The sequence below is a fragment of the Pimephales promelas genome, chromosome 22 (genome assembly GCF_988280905.1).
Source record: "Pimephales promelas chromosome 22, fPimPro1.hap1.1, whole genome shotgun sequence".
Classification (NCBI taxonomy): domain Eukaryota; kingdom Metazoa; phylum Chordata; class Actinopteri; order Cypriniformes; family Leuciscidae; genus Pimephales; species Pimephales promelas.
In genome coordinates, this window is record NC_142790.1 from 26,762,301 (window position 1) to 26,787,899 (window position 25,599).

At 35.3% G+C, this 25,599-nt stretch overlaps 2 protein-coding genes across 4 annotated transcripts in view; one reads left to right on the plus strand and one right to left on the minus strand.

The window, feature by feature from the left end:
- obscnb (obscurin, cytoskeletal calmodulin and titin-interacting RhoGEF b) overlaps positions 1–6,950 on the plus strand; it is a 57,136-nt gene extending 50,186 nt beyond the window's left edge. For both annotated transcript variants that reach the window (XM_089125694.1, XM_089125695.1), the window contains 6 exons: positions 1–168; positions 255–357; positions 719–848; positions 940–1,042; positions 1,813–1,855; positions 2,288–6,950. In XM_089125694.1, coding sequence (XP_088981820.1) covers positions 1–168; positions 255–357; positions 719–848; positions 940–1,042; positions 1,813–1,855; positions 2,288–3,326 — 1,586 coding nt within the window. In that variant the 3' untranslated portion in view covers positions 3,327–6,950. The remainder of the gene's footprint in view (positions 169–254; positions 358–718; positions 849–939; positions 1,043–1,812; positions 1,856–2,287) is intronic.
- Positions 5,046–25,599, minus strand: part of gnal2 (guanine nucleotide binding protein (G protein), alpha activating activity polypeptide, olfactory type 2) — a 28,856-nt gene continuing 8,302 nt past the window's right edge. For both annotated transcript variants that reach the window (XM_089125707.1, XM_089125708.1), the window contains exons 2-12: positions 25,520–25,592; positions 24,122–24,176; positions 23,903–24,022; positions 21,125–21,222; positions 9,619–9,673; positions 9,416–9,489; positions 9,213–9,271; positions 8,776–8,896; positions 8,551–8,681; positions 8,240–8,307; positions 5,046–7,292 (exon numbers count right to left, since the gene is read on the minus strand). In XM_089125707.1, the coding sequence (XP_088981833.1) occupies positions 7,146–7,292; positions 8,240–8,307; positions 8,551–8,681; positions 8,776–8,896; positions 9,213–9,271; positions 9,416–9,489; positions 9,619–9,673; positions 21,125–21,222; positions 23,903–24,022; positions 24,122–24,176; positions 25,520–25,592 (1,001 nt within the window). In that variant the 3' untranslated portion in view covers positions 5,046–7,145. The remainder of the gene's footprint in view (positions 7,293–8,239; positions 8,308–8,550; positions 8,682–8,775; positions 8,897–9,212; positions 9,272–9,415; positions 9,490–9,618; positions 9,674–21,124; positions 21,223–23,902; positions 24,023–24,121; positions 24,177–25,519; positions 25,593–25,599) is intronic.

The following is a 25,599-nucleotide window of genomic DNA, read 5'->3' on the forward strand; positions in this document are numbered from 1 at the left end:
ACGGGCGAGCTGTGGAAGCGGATCCTCATCACATCATCATTGAGGACCCGGACGGCTCTTGCACACTCATATTGGACAACATGACGGCAGACGACTCTGGCCAGTACATGTGCTTCGCCACCAGCTCTGCGGGCAACGCCAGCACACTAGGCAAAATCACAGTGCAGGGTGAGTGACGGACGTGACTAACTTGGTAAAGCTGGTTTCACAAGATTTCTTTAAATTTGTGTCGATTTTGATTCCGTATCTTGCAGTACCTCCACGTTTTGTGAATAAGATCAGGAACGCCACACTCTTTCCAGGAGAAGATGCTCAGTTCACCTGCACCATTCAGAGTGCACCAAGTCCAAAGATAAGGTAGTGACTCCGTTTAAACAAAAATTAAATGTCATATTTATATTCATTTATCAAAGAATTCTGGAAAAAAATTATCACCTTTCCAAATATATAAGCAGCACAACTGTTTTAACATGTTTCTTGAGCAGCAAATCATCATATCAGAGTGATTTCTGAAGGATCATGTGACACTGAAGACTGGAGTAATGATGCTGAAAATATTAAAATATTCAATCAGATTTATTTTACCAATGCCAAACTTTTATATGTTTCAATAATGAGACATCAAGGCATTCCATAAATGACTAAACCCAATAATGTCATCCATTTCACTGACAAAATGTGTTGGGTTAGTGTTAAGCCATGGCATTTCCCTGCACAGATGGTTTAAGGATGGTAAACTACTGACAGACCAGGAGAAGTTTCAGACATACACTGAATCACGCAGTGGAGTGTTGGTTCTTGTTATCAAGAACCCTGGAGAAAGAGACCTCGGACACTATGAATGTGAGGTATGGACATCCTTACTTTAGTCCTTTCAGTTCTTACTTCACTCCAAGCATGAGAAATTAAGCCAATGATCATCATATTCTTCATTTGCAGCTGTCGAACCGTCTGGGCAGTGCCAGGTGTGCGGCACAGCTGATCACTCCTGCTGTGGCAAAGGCTGGAGAACGTAGAGCAGATCAGGCCATCACTATAGAAGGTACGAGACACCTGTCAACACACATATGCCACCGAATTAAAAAACCATAAAAGTATGACAGCCTTTCCCATCTGTTATGATTTCACTTACTAAAAAGGGATTAAAAAACATGTTATTAATGGTTTTAATAAAAGGGGCTACTATGAAAGATCGTTTCATGGTTCCATAAAGTATAACCATTGTCACATAAATGTATGACCATGTATTTTTCATAGGGGTGTAACAATATATCATGCCGCAATACAAAAATGCAACAATACGTATCGTGGAAAGTGACAATATGTATCGTGGATGGTCCCCCCAAAATAAAAATTCAAGATTTCTGAGTTTTAGTGTACAATATATAATGTTGATTATAATGTATAATAATGCAATGTGGGAATATTTGTGGGTCCTGATAATGCCAAATGTCTGATGTTACCAGTAAAAAGTGTCCGACATTATTTTAAATATATCTAGTCAATGAAAGCGCGCAAGCATATTCATCTACAATAACTAGTAATTTCAGCTTCAGAATCATGAATATTGCTATCCTGGTGTCACCATTGTCCTTTTACCATATGTCTTGGAGTATCGCAATAATATCGTATCGTGTCGTGATATGTATCGAATCGTGAAATGAGGGAATCGTTACACCCCTAATTTTTCATATTTCAGCATCATATTTCTACCTCTTTGACAAGCAGTGAATTAACTGAAATTGAATAGCTAAAATAAATGTGATGTTTGTTTGATTATGCAACTCATTTAATATGTTGTTTTTCAACTAGTAACGGAACAAGAGACGAAAATACCGAAGAAAACCATAATTATGTAAGTCTCAAACATGCACCTAAACACACAAACTGCCATTCAAAAGTTTGGGGTCTGTATCTGAATGTTTTTTATTAATACTTTTACGAAGCAAACACAAATAAATGCTGTTCTTTACATTTTCTATCAATTAAATAATAATAAATGTTTCTTAAACACCAAATCATCATATTAGAATGATTTCTGAAGGATCATGTGACACTGAAGACTGGAGTAATGATGCTGAAAATTCAGTTTTGCACCAAGGGAAAAAGTTACATTTCAAAATATGTTAAAATAGTTTATCTTAATATAGTATAATACAATTCTTCAAAATGTATTATACAAGTATTGATAAGTGTAAACCGGGATGTAAATTTGATGGCAGATTTTTGTCTACTGTGTGCATCTATCATGAATCATACTCACAAATATGATTTTTTCCACTTTAAGCGAGGAGACCATCACCACAGTGGTGAAGAACACTCGTATGAAACGCCATGCGTCCCCAAGACCATCACCCATGGGAGCTTACCGCTCAGAGACGTCCACTCCCGAACCGCCCAGACAGAGACGAACCCCGGCCAGGAAGACCGTCCCGACACTGTACGTCCAAGATCCAGAGGGTGCCACGGCCAGGAACCCGAGATGGGTGGAAGTCGAGGAAATAATCGAGTATAAAGTGAACAAATCACCCAAGTTACCAAGGAGAAGGGGCGTTTCCCCCGGCAAGTTGTCACCACCTGGAAATCCAAACACTAATAACTCCAACAACAAGTTAGTAGAGGGTGCCGAAATGCTTCTACAAGCATCTTCTGGTACGGATGAAGAGGAAACTGTGTCTGAGGTTGACAATGTGACGATCTACCCAAGCGTTACAGCAGATATTAGTGACCCGTGTGTCTTGGTCGACTCTGATGAAGACGAGGAGGGAACTATCGTCCTGGAGCCCGAAGACGACCAACTTGGTGCGCGAGACTGCAAAACGCTGACTGATGGGAATCGGGTTCTTACTCTTGAAGACCTCGAGGACTACGTCCCTCAGGAAGGCGAGACTTTCGGCAGCCGTCCAGACCATCACGTCCCTGTTGAGAAGCCGAGTGAGATCTCGGTGTTGCAGAGAGAAATAAACGAGTCGGTCATCGGAAAACCCATTCTGCTGCACGTGGGGCGTCCAGTGGCGTCCGCAAAGCCTCGCGTGGGTTTCTTCGGATCCTTCAAGGAACATATTTCCAGCATGTTTACCCCAGGTTCATCCGTGAGCAGCAGGCGAGAGAAGACCATCCCTATTCATGTGACTGAAGAACCAGGCCACGCCAGTAGCTTTGCGAGGTTTGACGTCCAGCCGACGTACTGCTCCGAGGTCCAGAGAGGAAAGGAGGGAGGTCTGCAGAGCTTCAAAACGCAAGTGTCCGCGCAAACCTGCAGCTACACACCAAGCGGACAAGTCACTCTTCAGATCAGCAAGAAGAAGCCGGTCGAAAAGCAGTAATCGAGAGGCATCGAATCTTCGAAGCTTGTTTCCGGCGTGCAAAATGAGGACATGGAGTAGCCCGAGTCTTAAATGGGAACACTTCTGTAAAATCTTGCAATCTAATTCAATCGCAAAGCTTCTGGATCATTCCATGTTGAGGCGACACTTTTTGCATAGGATTCACTCGATGCCTTTCTAAGACTTTCTAGTTCCTGTGAGCGTGAAATCAAATGTGCAGCTGCACTTGGGAACTACAAGTTTAACATGAATGTGCAAATATGGACAGTACGGCTGTCTTTTTGTCTAAAGGACATACTAAGAAATACACAAGAAATCCAAATTCTCCAACAATAAGATTGTGGTTTACCTGACTGTAATTTATGTGCTGTATCTACATTTATACACTGGCCAAAACAAAACAAAAAGTCACTGTTTGGATTTAAATAGGCAAATGCTTAAGAGTCTATGCATTGTATTATTTTTATGTTTGGGAACAGTTCTTTTAAACCTAGTTGATGGAGAGTTTAGCATTTCCTTTCTTAAACAACCCTGTAGGAAAACAGCCTGATGAATCTTGACATTGTCATCCTGGAATATGGCCATGATGTGTCTTCCTATATGGTTGTTTTAAAAAAATTAAAAAGCTACACACTCCATCGGTTAGGGTTAAAAGAACTGTTGCCAAACTTATAACATGATAGATCCATAATCACTCAATAATGATCCAATCATAGACCCTTAACCCTAAAACCGTATTCTGGACAATTGTGGGCAAAATAGTTGATTTATTTTTAATAAATACTTCCCTAGATCTGAGCGGTACAAGACTTGGCTACTTTTCCTAAGTTTGCCTCCTGAACACACACACATTTTTTTTTTTTTGACTCAATTTTACAATGTTAAGTGGGTGAAAAAAAAACCTCCTTAATCTTGTATTTGGGTCAAAAATGGGCACCCATAGAAATGAATAGGAAAAACTGTAATTTAGAGCATTCTAAAATAAGCCAAAATAAGACAGCAAAGTCACTTCATCTTTAGGTTTTAGCTCTAAGAACTTAATGGAATGATATTTTAATGTAGTTTAAAAAAATAAGCATAATTTACATATAAAATATGGTACTTTTTGAAGTAAATAAATTCAAAAATACCCCCAAAATAAAAAAACAAAAAACACCATAAATGGATAGACAAAACTTTATCTAAGACAGTGATATAACATTTATAATAAATAAAAATTAGGATCACACTTCTGTGCCCACATTTGTCCACAATTACAGGATTAAGGGCTATAAAGTGAATACGGTTTGAGGGCTACTTATTTGCCTATTTAAATCCAAACAATATTGCTTATTTTGGCGGGTCAATGTAGTAAGAAATACTATGTCAAGAAATCCAAATTAAACTTCTTTGGACTCCGACAATAAGATTGTGGTTTATCTGAATGACATGTATGTGCTGTATGGAATTAATGTACCTCAGCATTATATCTACACATATTCAGTATAAAATATTTGAAAATCCAGATCAACTTTTTCTGTCAAGTTGATTGCACTAGTTCGGAGAATCGGAGGTCTATGTTAATGTATCAAAAACTTTGGATATGTCATCTTGCAATGAAGACTATTCAGTGTGGTCAGCATTTTAGTGTTGAGATGTGAATGTATGGGGTTTTGTAGACGGACAAAAGAATAGTGGTGGGAGATTTTTAAGACTTAAGAAACATAAACACAAAATCTATTTAATGACTTTAGAAGATTTATTTTAAAAAGTATTTCTTGTGCAACATGACTTTAAGCACATAGTATTTACAGATTTAAAAAGTTTTGAGATTTACTGGAGTAATACTATATATATATATATTAAACGTGTTTGAACTTAAAATTTTATCAACCAAAATTTGCATGTGTAACATAATTTGTGTTGTTTTGGTGGATCACATGGTTTGAAAGGTTTTGGTAAAAGCAAAATAAATTAGGAATGCCAAAGGTGTTCAGCTGATAAAAGAAAGAAAGAAAAAAAACTTGAATAAATATAAATAAAAATGTACATCTTGAAGTTCTGATGTTGTTGCTCTAAAAAATAAAGAGTATATTTGGATGTGTATTATAAACTGATATCACATGATATTGATATTAAAGAAATACAAGTAAAAAAAAAAAACTTTCAGTTTACGATTTACTGTCTATATTGTGTATGGTGAAAATCGTCGGACACGCACAGTTGCTTTCAATATTGCACTCTCATTTATTCATTTCACTCTAGACATGCTTACCTATGTGTGTAAGTACACATCTTCACTGTATACATACTAAAGTATGTATACACCAACACACACATAATTAAACATGTAGAATTGTACATATATATTTATATAGACGTATAAATTTACATGTACGCACATTTATAAAAGAGTGCACACAATGCACTCTTGCACACACACGCGCACACACTCGTACACAAATGTCATGCATCTGTGGCTCAATGTTTGTCTCCTGTACGTGAACACGCACGCACTCACAGACGCAAACGTGTGTGTGTATATAATCAGACATACTTCATATCCAAAAAGGTTCCTTTGAAAACAACACCAGGTTGTGATTTTGGACACTTCTTTTTCTTCAATTTTTAAAGCTGAGAATTAAAATGAAACGGAAAACAAAAAAAACAAAAAGGCGTGGTGCCGTTTCGTCCGATCATAACCGCGGGTAAGGGGGTCAATTTGCATAATGTATACAGGTTAAGATTTTCTTTCCTATATTTATTGTATTTTTTTTTTTAATAAAGATCTTTTTCTCTTTTTATATAAACAAAGCAGAAAAACAAAAACGAGAAAAAAAAAAAGAAAAGAAACTAAACTCTACAGAGTAGGTCCCCATCCACAGTCCCTTCTGCCGACAGGGGTGACATCAAGCTGTACAGCGCAGTCAAAAACATATGTATCAGCTTCATTTACAGGTACAGCCATAATCAAGGCACAAAGATCTACAAGTAGATTTTTTTTTACTCTCTTTCAATAAAGTTGTACAAAATAATATAACATTTTATAGTCTGTACAGGAAAGGAAAGGGAAAAAAAAAACAATTCAACCTTGCACAGTCTGTACAAGATACGAACCTAAAACAATAAGAAACGGGGGCGTTTCTTGTCACGGACGTGTTGCCGTCATGTTCTCGAGAGCAAACCGAGGCTTCGGCAATGTTCCCGGAGCCCCGCCTCCTCGTTTCAAACGCCCCGCCTACTTCCAATGAAAGGGGGCGTGGTCATTCCCACCATCCTCTGACCTGTCCGCAAGTGGGAGTGGGACAGAAATTCATGATGTGATGCTACATTGTGTGTCCATCTTCGTAAAGAAAAACGTCAGTCAAAACCGGATGGAAAAGTGCATTACTTCACTTCGTTTTCCCAGTGTTCGACAACCCCTAGCCCCCCCCCCCGCCCCGTCCCCGCCTCTGTCCCGTGGGCGATCTTCAGTGTTCAGAAACAGAAAGAGCAGCAGAGAGCCCTGTAGGTCAGAAGATCAAGGTTCGGGGTGCGAGACTAGGACTCCTGGAGGTCACAAGGTGATGCGATCTTCATAATCTGGCAGGAGCCAGAAAATATACACAACGATATCATATTTTGTTTTAGCAAAATAAAAAATAAGGAGGTAGCCAGAGGCTTCATGGAATGGCAAAAATAAAGGCAATCCAAATAAAAACGTGGGGGAAAACCCAGTGACCCTCTCCGCCGATCGAATCACGAGTTGAAATAAAACGAGTTAAAAACCGAAGTGTGGTGTGCCAAACGTCAGTAGTATTCTTTGTCTGCGGAGTTTGGAGACGCGGTGGGTCCCGCCGATCACAAGAGCTCGTACTGCCGCAGGTGCATTCTCTGGATGATGTCTCGGCAGTCGTTGAAGACCCGGCGGATGTTCTCCGTGTCCACCGCACATGTAAAATGGGGATAACAGTAGTGACGGCCGTCTCCGCTTTCTGTGCTGATCCTCTGTGAAAGGAGAGGTGGACTAACGGTTAGGCGTTTCGTATCGTTACTAAAAATTATTTTGATGTTTACAGGTAATCCCCCAAAAATGTGTTCGTAATTCAAATTCATTAAGGAAAAAAAACCCAACTAATTATATAAATATTAGGGCTGTGCAAAAGTTAATTGCGATTAATCGCATCCAAAATAAAAGTCTGTGTTTACATAATATATTTGTGTGTGCTGTATATAATTATTTTGTATATATAAATACCTATGCATGCATGTATATATTTAAGAATTATTTGCGCTTAAATTCTTAATATATTAATAAATCCATATTATATAAATATAAATATTTCATATATGAATAACACATTTTCTTAAATATATACATGCATGTGTGTGTAATTTATATATACAAAATAATTATATACAGCACACACAAATATATTATGTAAACACAGACTTTTATTTTGGATGCGATTAATCGCAATTAATTTTTGCACAGCCCTAATAAATATATATTATAATTATTGTTTAATAATTAATTATTATTATAGTAATATTTACTAAATATATTTTAGTATAAATAAATAAAAATATAGATTTAAAAATCATATTTTATTTTTGTTTTCATTTGTTTTTTTTAAACTTGATAATTTTACCATTTAATTAATTATTCGCTTTTTTTTATCAAACCCACAAACCCCGAATTGCATGATCTACAGTACACAACCGAGTCAATCCAATGATTGAGAGTGTGGATGAAGAATGATTAATGCTGAAAATGAAGTAAACAGCACGTTTGTTCTTTGGGTGTCCACAAGATGGCACCGACTATCAGTTTACCGGATTAAGTGGCTTGTGCAGAAAAATTTTGCTAAAATAGATTATAAACTGCCCGAAAAAGCACAACAAAGTGAATCAGTCTAAACCGTGACTGCAATAGACAATTAAAAAATACTAACCAGAAACTCGTCACGAATGAAAAACTTGGCTCTTGTCACTCTGGGATCTTCACCTGGTTCAGGAGTTACTAAAACAGAAGAGTCGACAGATTAACACACAGGGAAGTTGACACTGACCCGCACATCACTCAGTCGATTCGAGGTCAAAGTAGCATTTATTGTCTCCCTTAGCGGTTCACAAAACTGAATAGTGCACAAGTCATTTGGACTACGTTTATAGAGCTAGTATACCTTTAACCCAAAGATGTAAATTATCGAAAACTTTGTTTCTGGGTCTTTAGTGATGTGTGTGTCTGGGTGAAAAGTCTCACCTTTATCTGGTATGGTGTAACAAGCATATTCAGGGAAATAATCTTCAATTTTAGATTTCCCAGCTAATACTTTCTCTGCCAGCATGTCCTGTTTGTTAAGGAACAATATGACAGAAATTGTTCGTAACCATCTGCAGAAAGAAAGGGGGAAAAAAATCCAGAGTTAAGCTTGCGCTCACACTTAAAAGCAAGCTGAAAATAAAGAGAGAAAATAAGAGGTTTCACCTGTTGTTCCAGATACTGCGAAAAAGAGCAAGTGCTTCCCGTAGCCGGTTTGTGTTGTTGTCTTCCCTTATGACCATGTTGTAGCTGCTGCTCGCTACCACAAAGATGATCGCTGTGACGTCTGCAGAGAAACGGCCAATCAGATCCACACAAACTCAATATTAGTAGAGGACTTCAAATATCAAAGTATGTTAAAGATCACACAGCAGTGCCTCTATTATTCTTTTTGGGATATTATCTTTCATGTAGTGTGTGATATGACTTTTTGCGAATGTTAAATGCAGAAAAAGTCTCTCAAAAGAAATAAATCTCATTCTGAACTGCCTGAAACGAGTCGACCTTGGATGTGTGTAAACATGCTGTAGGAGACTTAATATGGGCACTTGTTTAACATGCATGTGCAACTGGTGTAAATTCACACACTCAGATTCACATACCATTAAAACACTGAATCCATTTTCTTCTTTCGTCTCTCTGACCTCCGACATCAAACATACTGGAGAGAGAAGAACAGAGACGTGAGGTTTATAGGAAGTGAAATGTGTCCCTCTAGTGGACATACGAAGACATGGCAACACTTTATCGAAACTGTATGGTCTTTAAAATGTTTTTAATGGAGCTTTTTAATAAGTGAACTCACTGAAAGTTGACTTTGTCTACTTGAAATCGCGTCTCAAAGATCCCTGATGTTAACACTCTGCAGCGAAGCAAGTCCTGAAAGAAGAAAGGTTGAGAGAAAGAGTTAGGCTAGGACAGTTTTTGGAAAATAAAGAGCGAGACATTTACACAAAAAGCTGTCTCTCATCACAACGGTGTGTGTTTTTGAAAAAGCTCGAACAGTACCTGGTCTGTTGGTGTGTAATCGCTTTGTCTTACTGCGTCAATCCGGTCAAGAAAGCTGTAAAGACACAAATGAAGAAAAAGTTAAATCGACTTTACACAAGTAGGTTTTTCATTAATAAATATATTTTCATGACCAAACTACAGCATTCATATTTCATATCATATCTTTATCTATCCATCCATCCATTCGAAGGTTTGAGGTCTGTAAGATTTTCTTAAAATGCACTGAGGCTGCATTTGTTTGATAAAAAAAAATAAAAAATAAAATAGCTGTTTTCTATTTGAATATATTTTCAAAAGTAATTTATTCCTGTGATCAAAGATTTGCTGCACAAGAAACATTTCTATTTATTATTATTTTTTATTCATTATTTCTATTTATGTTGAAAACAGTTGCGCTCCTGCATATTTTTGGGAAACCGTAATACATTTATACTAGGGATGGGCAACGATTAAATCGCATCCAAAATAAAAGTTTGTGTTTACGTAATATGTGTGTGTGCACTGTGTATAATTATTTTGTATATATAAATACACACACATGCCTGTATATATTTAAGAAATATTTGCATGTATATACTTTATATATATATTTATACATAATTAATATTATGTATAAATATTTGATATATTAAGAACACATTTTTCTTAAATATATACATGCATGTGTTCGTATTTATATATGCAAAATAATTATACACAGCACACACACATATATTATGTAAACACAAACTTTTATTTTGGATGCGATTAATCGTTGCCCATCCCTAATTTATACACATACACATCTCATATATATACAAGCATGTGTGTGTATTTATATATATAAAATAATTATACACAGTGCACCCACATATATTATGTAAACACAAACTTTGATTTTGGAATTGCAATTAATCGTTTGACAGCCCTAATATATATATATATATATATATATATATATATATATACACACACACACACACACCATATCAGTAACCTGCAAAAACAAATGATATTATAATCACAAATTAATATCAAAAGACACTGTTCAAGTACTACACTAGAAAAGAATATGAAATCTACACAATAATCTTCAAAAACACTTTGATTGTGTCTCAAATGAGACTTGGTTACTTTCATCAATTCAAACGTTATTAAAAGTGGCAAAAACTATCAAAGAAGAAGCAACGCTCTCATTCTAACATTGCCATTCGAAGGTCTAGTCTAGATATACCTGTTGCTGTATCCGAAACATTCACAGGATCTGGTGTGATATATATATATATATATATATATATATATATATATACACACACACACACACACACTCACTGGCTGTGAATGAGAAGTGAACCCCTGAAAGCATCCCTACAGCAAGTACGCAGCTGAAGAATGTTAGATAACAAGCCCATATCTTTCTCTTACTTCCCTGCAGAAAGGCAGAATATTAGCCCAACACTCTGTGACCATCATGTGATATTAGTGCTATCAGCACTAACACAGACAAATATAGACTCATCCCACAAGCTTGTGACAACAAGACAATCTGTAACGACATTGCCAAAAAAAAAAAAAAGAAAAGAAAAAGATAAAAAGATTAAGAGAAATAGGTTTGTGTGGAGATCCCGACTCTTGCTTTTTTATGATGGAGCATTTCTTTCAGATGTGAAAATACATATGATAATTAGTAATATTTTATACTTTGTCAATACTTTTAACTTATGAATAGCAAGGATAGATCAATTGAAACAAAAGTGAAAGGTAAAGACTGTTTTAAAGTGACTAAAGATTTCAAATCAATGCCCTTATAAAACTTTCCATTCATCAAAGTTTTTAACATTGATAATAAAAAGAAATGTAATTATGGCAATTACGATGGCTCAAGAAACAAGATTTCAACTTGTAAAAAGCATTCACGTCCTTGTAGAACTCAGAATTACCCAGTTTACAAGTCAAATACCACGAGACCGTCGAACGTCACGTTCGAGACAACAGATGAACGAAGCAGAACACTGACTTCTGAAGGATCATGTGACACCGAAGAAAATTCAGCTTCGATCACAGGAATACATTATATTCTGAAGTATTTTACAATAGAAAACATTTATTATTTAAAAAGAAATGTAAACATTATATTATTTTAAACTGCAATAATATTTGACATTGTATTTTTAATCAAATAAAATGGTCACCATAAGAGACTTTGCAACCAGACCCCAAACTCCATGACCCTTGACCCCAAATGTGCAATTAAACTTCAGAATTTAAAATCATATTCTGGGTTAAATACATGCTACTGACCACAGAAATATACAATATTTATCTAAACAAATATAGATATTTGCCACTAAACATCTAAAGTCTTTCAAATATACCTGATCATATTATCATCTTTAATATTGTAAATTAAACCTTCAAAGAAAAAGAAAAAAAATAATAATAACGATGAGCATTTCTTTGCATTTTGTTTTGCGATTTTTCCGAACAGATAACGACAGATCGGAACAAGAACATTGTAACGTTTGACAACTGATAACAACCTCAACAATTAGTCAGCAAAACATTGCAAATTATAATAAACACACACTGAATGGCCTGTGTTGATACAGAAGAATCATCTGTTGCTGTCATCTTTGGCGTGAGCAGTTTCATAAGGTGGTGGGGACAAAATCGCCCATACAAAAATGTAAAAAACACCTATGCATCCCAAAATGCACTTCACCACCATTAAATATGGCCTTGCGTTTCCAGTGTTGGCCTCCAGAGGGCACATGTCGGATCTGTGAAGTCCAGCGATCAACCAAAACATCTTTCTCTGAATAAACCGTGACCATACATCTAGAGACTATAAAGAATCTCTCTTTCTCCACATGAGGTGGGCCGAGGCGTGTGTGTGTGTGTCTAAGAGAAAAGCAGAGCTAATTACGGGACAGACTGTCCATCAGCCATACAGGATGAACTCGGTATTGAAGAGATTTGCACGACGAGTCCACCGACCGTCTTACGTGGGATCCGTATCGACACAGCGGTCAGAAGGAGCATCCAAACATATTCCACAGAACAAAAAATATACTGACAATCACAGACTGACTCATCAAATGTCGCTTTTTGCGTAGCATCATAAAGAACAACTTCATCTTAATCGGATTTGAAGCTAAAACCAAATATATTCCATTTGATTATGGTATTAAAAAATATATAATACAAATATATTATTATATAAACAAACAAAACCAAATAATGATTTTTATACAACTAATTTTCTATGACATTAAATATAAAATTCAAAACTTTAGAATTCTATAAAAACAAAACAATGGTAACTTTTTGCACTTCATTAACTAACATTTACTAACAATGAGAAATATACTTGTTACAATGTTTATTAATCTTAGTTAATAAAAATACAACTATTCATTGTTAGTTCATGTTAGCTCAAGTCCATTAAATTAAAAAAAACCTTGATTTTCTTAAATAATAAGCAAATGTTGAAATTAATATGAACTAAGATTAATTGCTTTAGAAGTATTTTTCATTGTTAGTATATATATATATATATAGTTTATTAGTTAACATGAATACACACACACACACATATATATATATATATATATATATATATATATATATATATATATATATCTCATGTGTGGCATGACAATCAGATTTCAGAGATCAAAATGAAGCATTGTAAAATAGTTATTTTGAACGTGTTTATTCGAATTTCGTCGCTCTTCTGCTGAAAATAACACGTCTCACACGGTTAATCTGATTCATCATTGTGGTTCTTGCTAGTCTTGAGAATGTTCTGTACCCAAGATAAGATAAGACAAGCCGAGATAATAAAGCCCAGATTGTTCTCGATGGGCGCTTTGTACGCGGTTTAGGAACATGAGTTTGATTCTAGATCACAGGGGAAACAAGAAATTGTACCGGGAGTCATTCCAAAACCTGTAAATCCAGTTCACACTGAACAATATGGGAATGTTTGAACACGTTTCACATGTCCTATTGAGTACAACGGCTGTACGGCTGGGAGTATCGGTGCAAGGTTTCTCATTAGATCAGAGTGTTTAACTGCCCGCCCTTTTTTCCAGCACTACTGGTTTCATTTCCATTCAATTTTTTCCCGTAGGTTTTTTTGGGGGAAAAAAGTCGCCATGGACCAAGCCAATCAGCTACAAGCTGAATCACAAAACGAAAACTTTGATTTGAAGCAAAATAAGTTTTTGAAAACAAAAAAGGTACAAGACTGTGTACTTAGTGAGGGAAATAACTACAATCCCAAGCACTGCGAACACCACAATCAAATTGAAAACGATGGATAAATATAAAACGACTCATTTACAAATGTTGACATGTCTAAACAATACAGTAGTTCCAGTTGCATAGTTCGCCGGTGCTAGGCTAGCGCGAGTCAACGGTATCTGCTAGCCTGCCATTATAAACAGTTTTACCCAGTCCACGGTTCACCAAAAGCAAATAAATTATAACGCCAGACTATCGATGTAAATGTCTGTTGAGAGAATAATGTCAGAAATCAAACTATTGCATTGCAATACACTGTGAAAAATATATATTTCAAGATTTGTCATCACGTTTTTTCTTTTGTCAAATCAACTTAAATAATTTATTTACTTCAGATAACATATTATTTTGAGTTTTTGAGGATTAAATCAATCTCCTTGGAAATGAGGCCCGATGTCCAAAATCCTGAACCACCCCTTTAAGTGCATTGCAAAATATTATATTAGGGCTGTGCAAAAGTTAATTGCGATTAATCGCATCCAAAATAAAAGTCTGTGTTTACATAATATATTTGTGTGCGCTGTATATAATTATTTTGTATATATAAATACCTATGCATGCATGTATATATTTAATAATTATTTGCGCTTAAATTCTGTATACATCTATAAATACATAATCTATATTATATAAATATAAATATTTTATATATGAATAACACATTTTCTTAAATATATACATGCATGTGTGTGTATTTATATATACAAAATAATTATATACAGCACACACAAATATATTATGTAATCGCAATTAACTTTTGCACAGCCCTATATTATATACATACATTTAGGTATTTTGAGAGCGTATAGAGATTGACTCGATCAAGTTATTTGCAGTGCTTCGTGGGAGTGGGCGGAGTCTAAGAACTGTTGCTTTTTTGATTAGTGGATTTTTCTGAACATCATGGATAATGTAAGTTTTCCAAACAGGAAATGTGCTGTTGATCACGATTCTTTTAAAAATAAGCTGAAATAATGCTGGCTGATGGCTTCAACGGAAGCAAACACCATTGATTAACAGCTCACAGTAGGTCTAGAAGTTCAAAATCAGTTTCCCTATGGAGAAAAAGAATGGATTTTTCACTTCCGGAACCGACTGTTGCACTATTGAATTAGACTAAAAAAGCTATTTTTTGAGCTTGTATTTCTCCTGTAATATACAGAACCTCTTCCAACAAAACTTTTAAAAGTTACAAACTTTAACTGTAGAAATGATGCCCCTTTTTTACTGCAAGCACAACAGTAAAAGAAAGTAGGGTCCGAGACCAGGGTCCGAATCTGACAAGATCAGACAAACTTTTGAATATTAACCGAGGCTAAAGCAAACTTCTGACTTTTATTGGGTTTGGACTTGTAATTAGCCAGCTACGCAAAGATTAATCGTGATTAATCACATCCAAAATAAAAGTTTGTGTCTACATAATAAATGTGGGTGCACGGTGTATAATAATTTTATACATATATAAATACACACACATGTTTGTATATATTTCAGAAATATTTTCATGTATATACTGTATATATATATATAAATTTATATTATATATAAATAAAATATTTTATATATAAATATACATGCATGTGTGTGTATTTATATATATAAAATAATTATACACAGTGCACCCACATATATTATGTAAACACAAACTTTATTTTGGATGCGATTAATCTTTGCACAGCCCGAATATAAATATTTGTATATGCATGAACTGAAAAAAATGTAAAGCTAAAATGCAATGCATCTACCAAATGCACGAAAGTAAATAAATTAAAATATAATTTAAGAGTGCAACTAAGCCTGTCATGATCATGAATTTTCTGCTGATAATTACAAACAATTATACTCTTTATAATGTTAAATAATTTAGTCTTTCATTTAGTTCAAACTCATTGAAGATTACAAACAAATCAGTAACGAGTCACGTCATTTGTCATTGTTTTCCAGCAAAACGGTTTAAAAAACATTTTCACAAAATAAAAATGTTGCTAAAATAATTCTCATATTTGTGGGACCACATTTGTATATCCTTACAAATAAAAAAATAAAAAATGTTGCTAAAATAAAATTTTACATCAGAGGAAAAAAGTGAATTACGGAATAAAAAAAAAAATCCTTGAGCTTAAAGTAATCTGCATGCTTGACAAGAAATCGGTCTATAGTAAATCATATTAAAAAACTAAATTCAAAGTCAGCATGAAAAGGAAGTTGCGACAGTCTTTTCTTCCCTATAGTTACATTGATTAAAGGTTACGAGCGCACACGAGTAAAAACAAAAAGTGCACAGATAAACAATTTATAACAAATGCTTCAATATTCCATAAAAAAAAGATTTGTCCATTTTTAATTGATGGTAAGTAACATTAATATAACTGCATGATGGTTTAATAATCATTACTGGTTTTAATAGCTTTGAGGAGTTTGTTCTATTTTTAGGTAAACGCTGGCAAAAAAATCTCGAAACAGAAATCCGAAATGCTAAAAAAGGAATTCATAATCTGTTGCTATTTTTATCAACTGCACATGTGCGTGTTTGTTTGTGTATCTATGTAAGAAAAGGCAGGAAAAAAAAGAAGAGAAAGAGAGAGCGCCGCTGTACATCACATCAGTGAATGTTTATTCCATTTAAGCACTTATGAGGGTCTGATTTGTATAACCGCGCACACACACACACACACACACACACACACACACACACACACACACACACACACGGGCCCTTTCTGCGCCTCACCTTCTCTTTCTGACCTTCCTTTGTTTACGCGCATTGCCGGGATACTCCCTTTGATTCGGCGGCGCGCACACACACACACACACGTGACACCCTCCACCAGTGAGTGCTCTGCAGTGCTGTGCTATAAATAGCTCCTGCTTGCCCCGGCTGCGCTGTTCCTTTACATAAGCTCTGGTGGAGGGAGGAGGGGGACAGACAGCCCAAACACAATCTCCATACAGAACACACACACAACTGGGATCTCTCTCGCTCGGACTGCTGCTTTCACCGTTTCTGTACAAGTGTCCTCTATCACAACAGCACGCTCTCACTCGCGTACAGACGTGTATTTGTGTGCGTCTCGGCCGTTTGACATTGACATGTAATCCGTTTTCTTTCAGCCTTAAAATAGACACGCAATAGAAACGAACACAGACAGATGTCACAAAATCACGAGGGATCGTTCAATGATCTCACAGGCCAAAGGCCAGTTAAGATGCATTGCGATAAAACAGCTTGATTATTACACACTGCTCACATTTACAGTAACCTGAATAATTACAAAACATTTTTCAACAAAAGACACTTTCTGTGCATATTCTGACAATTGAGGTCAATTGTAAAACTCTCCGATAGCAATTCGAGTATGTTGTGTTGTGAATGCTGTTTACTTTTATTTATATATATATATATATATATATTTCCTATTTTTTTAGATGAATGCCTACCACACATATAGATAACATTTTGCAAATTACATATATATATACAATTTTAATATACATTTTATAAATTATCATCTACATGTTTGGTAACCCAACATACAATAATCACTTTTTTTTTTATTTGTAGAGCTTTAGTCAGTGCATGGCATTTTACAAGCTTTAAAATGTCATAGTAAAAAAAAAATACTTTTTTGAATAAATACTATAATTTAATACTAGATAAATGTTCTTAAACATCTTTCCTCTGTTTATTTAGCCAAGAAAATAGTGCATTTTCCTGTACTTTTCTATGGTTTTTTAGATTAAATTATAGATTGTATATATATATATAAGTATTATATCTCTCTTTAGACTTTCAACAACACTATATATATATATATATATATAGTGTTGTTGAAAGTCTAAAGAGAGATATAATACTTTATTACTGGTATAATAATTATTGGATTAAAGGCGTTTGCTAAAGCCAGCATAAATATTATAATTGTTCTCGCTCAGGGTTGGTTTTCTAACTTTAGCGCATAACTCGTCCTGCAAAATTTGTGTTGTATGAATGACACCTCCAAATCATGTGGTTTGTTGAGGAAATGTGTGTGCTATTACTTTAAGGTCATTTAATGAACACCTGGGTGGACAAACACAGGCGTAAAAATCTTAAATCTTAAATCCGTTCACACTGCGGATGAGATCTATAACGATAAATATAGTTCTAAAGATTATTCTAAATATTAAAATATAGTAGTTCACGGCAGACGGCACAACTATAAAGATAATGGCACAGAGAAAAAATATCGTTGGAATCACTTTCAGAATGAATATTTCCAGCTGATGAACAGCCAATCAGCTGAAAGCGGCAGACGACAAAACTGCAGAGCGTACAGAACGATATCATCCGCTGGTGTGGATGCTACTATAGTTAAAATAAGAAATATTACTACTGTAAAAAATACTATAGTAATATTTTTTTTTAAATCATTTACATTACAATACCAATATAAATATCTCTTAATTGCTTAATTTTCAAATGTTACACCATCAAACTTTTATTTGGACTGAAAACCACAGGAAGCCCTTAAAGGGATAGTTCACTTTGAAATTAATTTTTGGTATGTTTTATCTTACCTCAAGGAAATTCAAGATGTAGGTGTCTTTGTTTCCACAGTAGTTTCAATTTTGATATTTTTAGGTCAAACTGTTCTTGTCTGTCATATAATGAAAGTCTATGGTCACCACCTCAAAGAGCATGCACAGAGAAGTCCAAATTAAACATGATGTAATGACTTGTAAATGCAAGCACGATATCGAGATATCACTTCCGATCACTTGGACGTGGCTGTGGTTACAAGAGGTAAAAACGATATAAATACTGTTCGTTTTCTCACACAAACCGCTCGTTTCGTGTCTTAGGCCATCAATGTGTACTTACATTTACGAGTCATTAAATCATGTTTAGTTTGGACTTCTCTGTGCATGCTCTTTGAGGTGGTGACCATAGACCTCCATTATATGACTGACAGACACGAAACGGTTTGACCTAAAAATATCAAAATTGAAACGACTGCGGAAACAAAGACACCTACATCTTGGATGCCCTTGAGGTAAGCTAAAACATATCAAAAATTAATTTCAAAGTAAAGCTTCACTTTTGTGGATAAGCACCTCTCATTACAGGCATGGGAAGATTGTTGCCACATGTTGTGTTCACAAATGAATGTATTATTTATTTTAATCGCGATTTCCGTTTTATTTCGATAAATTGCGCATCTCCAGAATCATGAGGGCGACTTCTGCGGAGCCAAAGTACAACAAAGTGGAAGCAATTAGATTTATCTGAAAACTTTCTCGCCAACTGCACACCCCTGGATCGACCTGGATCGCAGCAAACATATCTGAGCAGACATTGATTCGAAGTTGTATAACAGAGGAATTCTCAGTATTGTAAAAGTCTTCCACAAAGAACAAGCCTGTATTGAGAGCAGCTGGGTGTCTGTGTGATTCTCCGAGTATCTCCGGGCCTTTTCTGACTGAGAGACAACAGTCGCCATTATGTGTCAGGCCCTGCACTAGCTGGTGATGGTATCTGCGTCCTACAGAGCGGCTGACCAACTCCCATGACCCGACCACCCTCCTCACACTTAATACCTGACACACGGCCACTGTTGTACAGGACAAACGTCAGCACTGGCCTAAAAAAGCCAACAGTGGACGTAAAAACACGTTCACGCACCTAGAACGTCTCCATTTCTAAGGCAAAGAAACTTAAATACATATACGACATGTTTGTAGTCGGCTGCCTGAATAAATAGGTTGGTTTAAGGTTCTTCTGAACCTGATCAGGCACGTTCCTTACAGGGATGTGCAAAACTACATATTTGCAAAACGGACTAATTCATTGTTTGTCTGAACTGGTTTACAGATCCAACTTTTCCAAGAATGTTTTCCAATGCACACTGTCAAACAGCTAAAGCTCAGCGCCGTCAGTGACTTGCACAACAACAATAGTTTGCCTTACTAATCAACTAGTCAGTTAGATAACCTATCCAAATTAGTGTCACAATAAATACCTGTTACAAAAGATTCAGATTTCAAGCAAATCCTGTTGTTCTGAACTTATTTCTTAAGGATTCTCTATTATTTAAAAAGTATCACGGTTTCCACAGAAATATCAGCACAACTCTTTTCAACATTGATAATTATGATCAGCATATTAGAGTGATTTCTGAAGGATCATGTGACACTGAAGACTGGAGTAATGATGCTGAAAATCACAGCAATAAATTACATTTTAAAATATATTCAAATCATAATATTAATATCTCCCTATTTATAATCAAACAAATCATGGCAAAAATCATGACCGACCCCAAACTTTTGAACAAGCTCATACCGAGTCTTGAAATGTACACTGAATATATTCCCTTTAGATTCACATTAGCACACTATAACCGCAGCATAAATACAATTCGGATTAAAGGGATAGTTCAATTTGAGGGCATCCAAGATGTAGGTGTCTTTGTTTCCGCAGTATTTTCAATTTTGATATTTTTAGGTCAAACCGTTTCGTGTCTGTCAGTCATATAATGGAGGTCTATGGTCACCACCTCAAAGAGCGTGCACAGAGAAGTCCAGATTAAACATGATTTAATGACTCATAAATGTAAGTACACATTGATGGCCTAAGACACGAAACAAGCGGTTATCAATGTGTATCAATGCAACGAGCGCAGACCGAAGCGCCCACGTCCTCAGAGTACTTGGACGTGACTGTGATTATAAAAATACTGTTCGTTTTCTCACACAAACCGCTCGTTTCGTGTCTTAGGCCATCAATGTGTACTTACATTTACGAGTCATTAAATCATGTTTAATTTGGACTTCTCTGTGCACGCTCTTTGAGGTGGTGACCATAGACCTCCATTATATGACTGACAGACAAGAACAGTTTGACCTAAAAATATAAAAATTGATAAATACTGTGGAAACAAAGACTAAAGGTAAGCTAAAACATATCAAAAAATAATTTCAAAGTGAACTATCCCTTTAAGAGATTCTGTTAAAAACATCAGTAAAACCAAATGACTGACCGTGAATAAGAGCTGTGATTAATTATTTGTACCAGTGGTTCCTCTTATTTGTGCTAATATCATAAATATCAACAGAGAAAAAGACATTTTGCAGCTGCATCTTAAGCAATATGCAATCAACTTCAATTTGAATTATGCCAGCATCATCATCATAGGTTTCAATTAAAGTGAACTATTATGATAAAACGTATACTTACTAATGCGCACAATCGATTAGTTGATATTCGTTGGACCGTTCATAACACGCCTTAACGCCTTCATCATCCCAGAGCTTCTTCGCATGGTCGAAAAACTCCTGAGGACAAAAATAAATCAATGTTTATACGTTTATAAAACCTAAAACATTGAATTTAGCAACCATTTTTAGAACCAAGTCTGCCTCACTTCATTTAAGAGCGATTGTTTGAACTGATACCACGACATACTTCCAGCTACATTCATAAAATGTGTTTTGGTTAAAAGCCTTTTGGCTGTTCTGGAAATAGACTTACTGATCACACATCTCATCATGTAAGCATTCAAATGTTAGTTTCTGTTCTTAGTTGTTTGCAACTTTACATAAAGCTAAATAAAGCTAAGCTAAAGCTAAAGTTGCAAACAAATAAGACTACTTTAGTTAGTTAACCTGAAAATTATATAATAACCAACATAAATGTTTCACATTCTTTTTTGCGTGAAGAAAGCATCCCTACAACTTCTGAAAGTGAAGAGCGGTGTTTTACTGTAGCATTACCTAAAAAGTAAGTGTGATTTTAACGTCAGTGTAACTTTACAGTACTTATTGCACATAATAACATTAAGCATGTCACATGTATGTAACAATCCTGTGTCCAGTCTACTCTCTGCTGTCTGCGTCGACCTAAAACTTGGACTTTTTGTAATATTTTGGAGTAGAAAAATGTAAAAATATTTTTTATGAACCACTGAATATCTATTGAAGGAAGTAACAGCAGAGGAACAGTTCTTTCTGTGTTAATGTTTGAAATCTCATTGTTATAAGTTACTTCATAACAAGGACTCATTTGTACGGAGACTCTAAAGAGACATGGTGATTTAAAAAAAAATATATATATATATATATATATATATATATATATATATATTCCATCGTTTTTGCGTTTTCTCACAAAACTTTTGCGTTCCCCAAAAAACGACCCATACATTTGTTCACATTAGTTATTGCATTAACTAAGAATGGGCAATATATTCTTACAGCATTCATTAATCTTTAATGTTAATGATTAAAAAATGTTCATGTTCGTTCACAGTGCATAAACTAATAATAACAGATACTAAATATATTTTAGTAAATGTTGTGATTACCATTAGTTAAGATAAATAAATGCTGTAGAATCATTGTTCCTTGTTAGTTCATACTAACTAATGCAGTTAAATGAAACCTTATTGTAAAGTGTTACTGAAATCTCTATCTGGATTCAGTACTTCCTCCAGTGTGATCTTGCAAATTTTATGCAAATTTAAGATAAACAAATAATGCATGTTAGCAGTCAATATTGTATCTATCACCTGTTGAACCCAAGAGTAAACAGAAAACTTCTCTCTAAATAAGAACTGAACTTTCTGGAAGTTCCAGTATTTACAATCCAACCGTCAAAACATTTTAAGATGTATGAATTCACCGGTGAGTATAGATGTCTGCCATAAATTAATTAAAGAGAAATCCAGGACTTAATTTGAGCTGAGAAAAGATCTGGGGTCTAAAACGGTCTAATTACAGATCTCCATTTCAAGCAGAGTCCACACGGTCTAAAAACGACAATCTGAAAAAGAAGAGCCAACATTTGTGCAATCAAAAAAAGTCACAGGCTGAAGACGGCTGAACACTTTTCTGCAAAGGCGTCAAATGTGCTAGAATATCACAACAAAATCATAATGAAAATAACTGACCCCATTGCACACGGTCTAAAGCGAACAAACGAAACTCAAGCACAGCAGAAACATATGCTAAGCTAAAGCTAGCCTAGCACTGCATCAGTTTGACAGAGAGAGAGAACTTAATAGTGTCAGTTTCAGATCAAATGGGATTTTTCATTTTTCACTGGAAGAAAACGACATCGACAACTTTTCCATGACTGGTAAAAATATCGGTTTGAGTAAACCTATGCCAGACAGGAACTTCATTACAAAAAAATCACTCACTGACAATCTCAAAAATACTATATTTATAGAGTTTTTGATAACTAAAAGCAATTGATGCATTTATTTAATGTGAAAACCTACATTGTGTTTCTCTGTCCCGTGGATTAGTCAAGGCCTCCTGGATTAGTCAATTTCGAAATTAAATCCTACATATAAACTCAAAATATTTCTCACAAACCTGTAATTTAACATAAAAAGCTTGTGGTTTAATTTGACTTGATGTGCTCACAAACCACAGATACAACAACAATGCATGACACACCAAAAACTGAACGCAAGCTATCGTAGCAACATGCTAATCATGTTAAAGTATGCATAATTTTAAAAAAAACATTCACTTTGACTAGCATTCAATATAACTACAATAATTTGAGTACTGTTGAAAATGTGTGTAAAATAATATACATACAAAGAAAATGCTAACTGAGCATGTCTGTAAATGCATTAAAACGTTACTTAGGCTAGAAATGCAAGAACTTTTTCCCATACTTGCTGATAAAATTATTGGGCCTTATTCATATTCTTAAAAATTGTAATATTTACCAATCGCAAACTCAAACAACAACAAAGCAGTCAGCATCTATCTTCCCAATCCATAAAGTAACGTTCCTTAGAAACACGTCCAAACTCTCAATTTACCTCAGGTACGTGATTTAAAAAAAGACCAAGACCAATTCATAATTTTAATAAAGCTGCAATCATGCAAAAGAGTCCGAAAACCTCTCGGTAAGCGGTTCAAAAACCTCAACACATTTACACAAATTCAAATGTCACTGAAAGCATCTTAGGTAAATGATGAAAATGAGACTCCTTACCTGTGTGTAATCAAAGTCAGAGAGCGGCGCTATGCTTTTGATATAGTCGATCCTAAACTGGTCCTCTGGATTAGCGAGTGGGACGGGTGGTATTAAAGTGCTCATTGCTGACACTATGGTCTAGAAATAAAAATGAAAGGGTTATGAGCTCTCATGAGACTGAGATTGGATATAGAAAACTTCGAGAAACTAAATCAGGACTGAGAACGGCTCACTTACCACGATGGCGTCCTTTACATTCTTGCGAATGTCTTGAATTTTCTGTTTCTTTTCCCTATAAGTGAAAACATTTCAGTTTAGTCAAATAAAATGCAAGGCTGAATTGTACACCTCGTTCTAGGAATGGTTCACCACAAAAATAACAATTCTGTCACGGTTTTAATCACCCTCGTGTCATTCCAACCCTGTATGTGTATGTTATGTTTTTTTTTTAATAATGACAACAACAAAAACATTCTGTATGACTTGAGCACTATATTTCAAGCCTTCAGAAGACATGTGATGGCTTAGTGTGAGAATCAGCCTGAAACTTATTGATGCCAAACATCATTGCTTCTGGCAAAACGTAACCACCTAACGTGACGTTTCATGAAATATGACAGCTGAAGTGAATGGAAAGATTTAAATTTCAGACAGTTCCTCAAATGCAGCTATCATATGACTTCAGAAGACTTGAAATGTCATGTTGATCACTTAGAAACATAAATATAGTTTGGAGTTGGACACAAATTCTCATTTTGTGTTGCACATAAAAAAAAAAAAAAAAACAGCATACGGACTGGAATGACATTACGATATTCATTTTTGGCTAAACTTGACTTATTGACTTATTATTTCCCCCCATATATATGGTAACACCTTAGTTTAGGGTCTAATTCTCACTAGTAACTAGTTGCAACATTTTTTCTTTTGTCAAATCAACTTAAATAGTTCAGGTAACATAATATTTTGAGTTTCTGATGATTAAATCAATCTCCTTCATTCATTGTATTAACTCAATTTTTCCATTTCAATGAACTTAATTTTAAGGCAGCCAGGTTGCTTAATTTTTTAAGTTAAACCAACAATATTTTTTTCCAGTGCTGTTTATTACCACTTATAAAGCACAGATTATCCATCCCAATTCCTAACTAATACTGTGCCAAAAGGTAACAACTACCTTACAAACTATTAATAAGCAGTAATTAGGAGTTTACTGAGGCAAAAAGTCATAGTTAATAGTAAGAATTGGACCCTAATCTAAAGTTTGACCATAAATACATATGTATTTTTCAAATTCAAGCATAACTTGCCAAACAAAGTTATGTCATTTAGACATATTTTTAGGATGCAAAACCTGTTTAAGAAACTTGAACACTCATAGGCCTGGTGAGCATTTGGTAATTGATTTTAGTCACTTCTCAGCCATGCATTACCTCCATCCAGATTCTGTATGACCATTTAACAGTGATGTTGCAGTGAAGCACTAGCCGATAGCACGCAGTGCTACATCACTATCAGCTTCAGCATGTACGAGTGTTTCCTTCGCCATGCCGAGGCTGAACACAGGGCCCAACCTTCATATACCGCCCTTCCATGCACACATATGTGACATTAGTACAGTAAACATGTACTCACTCCGCATTAAACCCGTTGACATGAAGAATTTTCATCTGCTTCACGATAGTGCTTTTGCCCGATTCACCAGCCCCTACGAA